General features: G+C 22.0%; 4 protein-coding genes across 4 annotated transcripts, besides 1 other annotated feature; all 4 read left to right on the plus strand.

Annotated features, from left to right (window-relative positions):
* Positions 1 to 386: 386 nt before the first annotated feature.
* Positions 387 to 1,298, plus strand: PRCAT00006369001 (uncharacterized protein; the record flags this gene model as incomplete). Its single annotated transcript, XM_062956516.1, has 1 exon — positions 387 to 1,298. The coding sequence occupies one exon, from the start codon at positions 387 to 389 to the stop codon at positions 1,296 to 1,298; it is 912 nt and encodes a 303-aa protein (XP_062813011.1).
* A 233-nt stretch (positions 1,299 to 1,531) lies between these two features.
* Positions 1,532 to 1,618: a sequence feature (Short protein (PRCAT00006370001, CUM68642.1) was converted to a misc_feature.).
* Positions 1,619 to 1,642: 24 nt separating this feature from the next.
* Positions 1,643 to 1,759, plus strand: PRCAT00006371001 (uncharacterized protein; the record flags this gene model as incomplete). The annotated part of the gene is made up of 1 exon (XM_062956517.1): positions 1,643 to 1,759. The coding sequence occupies one exon, from the start codon at positions 1,643 to 1,645 to the stop codon at positions 1,757 to 1,759; it is 117 nt and encodes a 38-aa protein (XP_062813012.1).
* A 2,649-nt stretch (positions 1,760 to 4,408) lies between these two features.
* PRCAT00006374001 (uncharacterized protein) lies at positions 4,409 to 4,633 on the plus strand (the record flags this gene model as incomplete). The annotated part of the gene is made up of 1 exon (XM_062956518.1): positions 4,409 to 4,633. The coding sequence occupies one exon, from the start codon at positions 4,409 to 4,411 to the stop codon at positions 4,631 to 4,633; it is 225 nt and encodes a 74-aa protein (XP_062813013.1).
* A 63-nt stretch (positions 4,634 to 4,696) lies between these two features.
* On the plus strand, positions 4,697 to 4,966 carry PRCAT00006375001 (uncharacterized protein; the record flags this gene model as incomplete). Its single annotated transcript, XM_062956519.1, has 1 exon — positions 4,697 to 4,966. One exon carries the CDS (start codon positions 4,697 to 4,699, stop codon positions 4,964 to 4,966), a length of 270 nt encoding a protein of 89 aa, XP_062813014.1.
* Positions 4,967 to 7,009: the final 2,043 nt, after the last annotated feature.

The raw sequence follows: 7,009 nt of genomic DNA on the forward strand, positions 1-7,009 counted from the left end.
ATTAAAATTTATAATGAATAACTCGAAGATAACCAACGCTCAAAATATATTTAAAAACTTATTTATATAATAATATCTATTTATTATATTCTTTTATTTATATTTTATTAATAATAAAATTATTTTATTTTTATTCAATATAAAGTATATCCTATTTTGATAAGATATACCTTCTTGATAATAAATCATTCTTCGAATTATTTATTTTATATAAATATTTTATTATTATATGCAAGTTAGTAGGAATCTCAGAGGCCATACGTTTGATATTTATTAAGTTAAATTTTAACTTTTAATTATATATACATATTATATATGTATTTTTAAATAAATAAAGAAATGGTCCAAATATATATTTTTTAAAATATATATATTTGCAATTAGCAATGATGATGTTAGCTATAGGTTCTAGTGCTTATGATTTAGCTATATATCATTTATATTGTCATGCTTTTTTCAAAGCATTATTATTTATGTCAGCAGGATCTATAATACATAGTTTTATGTCAGAGACTCAAGATATGCGTAAATATGGAGGTTTATTAAATTATTTACCTTATAGTTATACAACTATGTTAATAGCTTCATTATCTTTAATGGCTATTCCTGGTTTAACAGGTTATTATTCTAAAGATATTATTATAGAATCATTATATGGTACTTATACTGTTAGTGGTTATATAATGTATTATTTAGCTATATCTTCAGCAACTTTAACTGCTTTATATTCTATTAGAGTTTTATATTTAACTTTTTATAATAATCCTCGTAGTAATAAATATACTTATCAATATATACATGAAAGTACTAATATGGCTATTCCTATGACTATATTAGCTATTTATAGTATTTTCTTAGGTTATTATAGAGATAATGTAACTTTTCATTTAGTTATGGGTTTACCTCATACTAATAGTTTTATAGAAACTGAATATACTTTACCTGCTATTATTAAATTATTACCTTTAATTTTAGGTATAGTTTTATCTATATGTTTAGTTTATATATATGAATTTGCTTTCTCTTATATCTCTAATAAATCTCATATTTATAATTATTTAAACCAACGTATTTATTATGATCAATTATTAAATAATATTATATTAAGATCAGTTCTTAAATTTGGAGGTTATTTAAATACTTATATAGATAATGGTTTACTTAAAGTTTTAGGTAGTACTGGTATTAGTAGAGCTCTAACTTATTTACCTGTTCTATTAATTATTAACTTATTTTATTTATTCTTAGTATCTCTAATTACCCTGCTCAAAGAAGTTGAAACCCAGTCTAAAGCTTAGTATTTATTTTTAAAAATATATTTATCCACGAAGTGGTAATATTTATCTTTAAAAAATATATATTTTATTATTATTTATAAACTATAAATTCATATAAGCTTCCATACGTAGGTATTATCGTTATTGGTAAATATATATAATAATATATATAATATAAAATATAATAAGGTAAGATCAAAAAAAAATAAGATAAAAAATAAAATAAAATAAAAGAAAATTTATAATAAAATAAAATGACAATAAGAAAAAGTAATCCTTATTTATCATTAGTAAATAGTTATTTAATAGATAGTCCTCAACCATCATCAATAAGTTATTGATGAAATTTAGGAAGTTTATTAGGTATGTGTTTAGTAATACAAATAGCAAGTGGTATATTTTTAGCAATGCATTATTCAAGTAATATAGAATTAGCTTTTAATTCAGTAGAGCATATCATGAGAGATGTAAATGCAGGTTGATTAATTAGATACATTCATGCTAATGGTGCTTCATTTTTCTTTATATGTATGTATTTACATATAGGAAAAGCTTTATATTATGGAAGTTATAAATCACCTAGAGCATTATTATGATCAATAGGAGTTATAATATTCATATTAACTATAGCTACAGCCTTTATGGGTTATATAAACAATAATAGTAGCCCAAAATCTATATATATAAATAATCAAAATAATAAAATATTATCATTAACTAACAAAAATATCTTATTTAAAGAAAGATATATGTTTAATAAAAATAAAATAGGATATATATTTAAAAGATATTATAGTACAGAAAATATATTAAATAAAAAATATATTAAACAACAAGATTTAAATAAACCAGAAGATATATTTAAAGAATTAAATTTATTACCAGAAATATGATGAAATGATTTACATAAAATAAATATAAAAGAAAATATTAGAAATGAATTAAAAAATAAAAGTGGTATTTATATTATAATTAATAATATAACTAAAAATTATTATATAGGATCTGCACATACTAATAATTTATATAATAGATTATATGCACATGTATATAATGTAGAGAGTAATAAAGGTAGTAAAATAGTTCATAGAGCTATAAAAAAAGATGGTATTAATAATTTTACTTTTGCTATTTTAGAATTTTATCCTTATGAAGTTAATAGATATAATAATGAAGAATTATTTGCTTTAGAAACTTCTTATATTTCTTTATTACTACCTGCTTATAATATAAAGACAGAAGCAAGTCAATTTTTTGGATATAAAAATAAAGAAATAAATTTAAATAATAAAATTAATTTAATTAAATTATCTTTAAAAGAAGAACGTTTAAATATATTAAAAGATATTAAATCTAAACATTATAATTTATGAAATATTAATAATAAAAATTTATGCCCTTCGGGGATAAATCATCCCGTTTCACGAGATAATTTATTAAGTAATATTGCTAAAAACAGACCTTATTCTTATTGAAGTACTAAAGGTATTGAAAATATAAAAAAAGGTAGTAATAAAGAAATATATTTAAAATTATCAATAGATAATCATAATTTATGTAAATTTAAAAGTATAAATCAAACATCTCATTATTTATGTTGTAGTACTAAAACTATACAACGTGCTTTACATTTAGGTTTTATTTATATTCCTAATATTTTTATTCCTTTATTAAATCAATCTCATATTGATAATCATAATTCTTTAATAGAATATATAAATAATTCTAAATTATATTTATATAAATATAAAAAAATTAATAGTAAAAAATATATTAAAATAAGAGCTGGTTTATCTTTATATTCTAATTATACTAAGATATATATTTCTTCTTATTTAGCTAAATTAAAATCTAATTAATAATCTCCTATTAGGAGATTATGCCCAGCCTTTGGCTGGGTATTTATATATATAGATAGTCTATCCTAATATTATTATAAATAATATATTATAATTGCAACTTACATTAGAAAAATTATATAAAAAGGATAATAATTATAAATATAATTATAATATAGTTAAAATTTAATTATATTGGCAACATTAATGAAAACGATCAAAGTATATATACTCGCGATAATCGGATATTTCCACAAAGCGGAGCTTTAATATATAAGATCGTCGGACAAATGTATGTTCGCGACAGACTGGAACATTAATGGATCCCTGTAAAGGGGTTTAATGCACAGTCGGATAAAATTTATCATACTGTTTAGTATATGGGCAAATGAGTCATTGAGGTGCAACCGTAATTACAAATTTATTATCTGCTATTCCATTTATAGGTAAAGATGTTGTTCCGTTATTTTATAACTTACCATTATATTTATTTTTTATATCTTTATCTAATTTTTTCTTAAAATGAGATAATAATCAATTTTCTACTAGGTATTATCATACTTCTTTTAAACCCAGCGAAGCGGGGATACCAGCTAAAAACGGGCATATAAATAAAAATTTATTAGCTTTAATAATAGGTTTTATTGATGGAGATGGTTATATTAGATATTTATAAAAATAAATATGTACAATTAAGTGTAAGTTCTATTAAAGATATACAAAATATTATTAAATTTTTCTCTTTTTCTAATAATGAATCTTTATTAGGTCAAAAATTAATTTCTTATAATAAATGATTATTAAATATTAAAAATAGTAATAGATATAAAAAAAATAAATATAAAATAAAAAAAAAAATAGATGAGCGGCTATAGATAAAGATATCTATAGATAAAATAAGGTGAATTGCGGGGACATCCTACTGGGACAATCCGCAGCGAAGTATTATCTATATATATAAAGTAAAAATACTTTATAAAGGATAATAAACGTTCAACGACTAGTTAATGAGTAATATAACAATACTTAACCACGAGCGCCTTACAACTATATATATAGTATAATTAATATATATATATATTAATAATATATATATATATATATATATAGTTGATGATATAGTCTAATTAACATAGTAATATGTTATAAATATATATAAACAATATATAAAATGGTAAGTAAAAAAGAGTCATCTGGGGAGGTTTTTCAGTTAGTAATCCAACTATACAAAGATTCTTTGCATTACATTATCTTTTACCATTTATATTAGCAGCATTAGTAGTTATGCATTTTATGGCTTTACATGTTCATGGATCTTCTAATCCTTTAGGTATATCAGGAAATATGGATAGAATACCTATGCATAGTTATTACTTATTTAAAGATTTAATAACTGTATTTGTATTTTTAATAATATTTAGTTTATTTGTATTCTTTTCACCTAATACTATGGGACATCCTGATAATTATATACCAGGTAACCCTATGGTAACACCTGCATCTATAGTACCAGAATGATATTTATTACCTTTCTATGCTATATTAAGATCAATACCTGATAAATTAGGAGGAGTTATAGCTATGTTTGCAGCTTTATTAATATTATTAATATTACCTATTACTGATAGATCAATAGTTAGAGGTAATTCATTTAAAGTATTATCTAAAATATCTTTCTATTTATTTGTCTTTAATTTTATATTATTAGGTAATTTAGGTCAAGCACATGTAGAAGTTCCTTTCATTTTATTAAGTCAATATGTTACTGCTTATTACTTTAGTTATTTCTTAATTCTTGTACCAGCTATTTCTAGTATTGAAAATATCCTTTTCTATATTGGTAATAAATAAATATATATATTCTTATACTCACCGTCTACAGGTATTTACCCTTAGATAAAATTTATACTTTTATAATATAAATTATTTATTTATAAATCTATTTGTTAATAAATAAAAATACCTAGCCTTTGGTTGGATATCTACCCTTAATGAGGGGAAATGATTTATAAAGTATATATTTAGGAGAGATATATAAATATCTTGTAGTTTAAAGGTAGAACATTACTCTTCTAAAGTAATTATTTGGGTTCGAATCCCAACGAGATAATATAAATAAAGTTATTAGATTAGAGGTGAAATCGTAGATCTTACACATCTGAGTCGTAGGTTCGATTCCTACATAACTTATATATACTTATATAACTACTAAAAACATATATTCTCATTTTGTGCTATTTAAACTTATCAATAAATTATCCTAAAGATGATTTATCTCCAGCTAAGCTGGAAATAAATTATCCTAAAGATGATTTATCCCCCCTCCTCACTTAACAAAACTTATTTATAAATGATTTTAATATTTATTTATATATTTATAAAATAAATATAAGAGTATAGCTTAATGGTAAAGCACGTGTCTTCAACACACGCAATAGTAGTTCGATTCTGCTTACTCTTGTTTAATGCCTCTGTAGCTTAATAGGTAAAGCATTCGCTTGAAGCGCGATTGATGCGAGTTCGATCCTCGACGTAGGCAATTTATTCTTACGCATAGTAGAAAGATAAATCCCAAGCTTTGCTTGGTATTTATTTATCTTCTATATCCTTTTTTTTAATTATCAGCTATTCGTTGTAAATTCATAATATTTAATAAATAATTAACATAAGAATTATCATTTTTTAGTAAGGTAACATATCACACTGCATGAGTTATTATAAAATATTTATAATATTTTAAGGTTAAATTTACCTTTGACAGGTATTTTTGCAAAGGGGAATTTATAGAAATTTTATTTTACATTTATAAGTTTAAAAGGAGTTAGTCGTCTAATGGTTAAGACTGTTGCCTTTTAAGCAATCTATATTGGTTCGATTCCAATCTTACTCATAGATATCTATTTATTAATATATGAATATTATTTATTAAAAATAAAATAAAAAATGACAAATAAAGTTAGAGGATATATACAATTACATCCTTTTCATTTAGTAGGTCCATCACCATGACCTATATTTACTTCATTTAGTGTAATGAATGTAGCATTATGTATAGGTTTAACATCTCATGGGTATATAAATACACCAATATTTATATTATTAAGTATATTTACTTTTTTATATAGTATAACTTTATGATTTAAAGATATAATAGCAGAGAGTACTTATTTAGGAGATCATACAATAGCTGTTAAAAAAGGTTTAACTCAAGGTTTCTTATTATTTGTAGTTAGTGAAATAATGATATTTGCATCATTATTTTGAGCTTATTTACATTCAGCTTTAAATCCAACTATAGAAATAGGTATGGCTTGACCACCAGCAGGAATAGAAGCTATTTCACCTGTTGAATTACCTTTATTAAATACTATTATATTATTAGCATCAGGTGTAACTATAACTTATGCACATCATGCTTTAATAAATGCTAATCGTAATAATGCTTTATATGGTTTTGTTTATAGTACATTATTAATTGTATTATTTGTTATATGTCAAATGTTAGAATATACTTATTCTAGTTTCACTTTATCTGATGGTGTTTATGGTTCTACTTTCTTTAGTTTAACTGGTTTACATGGTATTCATATGATTATGCTTGCTATTATGTTAATCATTTGTACTTGAAGAATATATAATTATGACTTTACTAATACTTCTCATATAGGTGCTGAAACTACTATTTTATATTTACATGTTTTAGATGTTATATGATTATTTATTTATATAATTGTTTACTGATGAGGTTCATAAATATTCTTAGTAATTTATACTTATATATTCATTTTTTAATATATTTTATTCTTACCGTAAACAGGTTTCCCCATTTTACATAAACTAGATATTTTAAATATAACTTAGTATTTATAAATGATAATTTATAATTTATATTAT

Source organism: Priceomyces carsonii, assembly GCF_900007245.1.
Source record: "Priceomyces carsonii strain CBS4050 genome assembly, scaffold: Debaryomyces_carsonii_scaffold_8, whole genome shotgun sequence".
Classification (NCBI taxonomy): domain Eukaryota; kingdom Fungi; phylum Ascomycota; class Pichiomycetes; order Serinales; family Debaryomycetaceae; genus Priceomyces; species Priceomyces carsonii.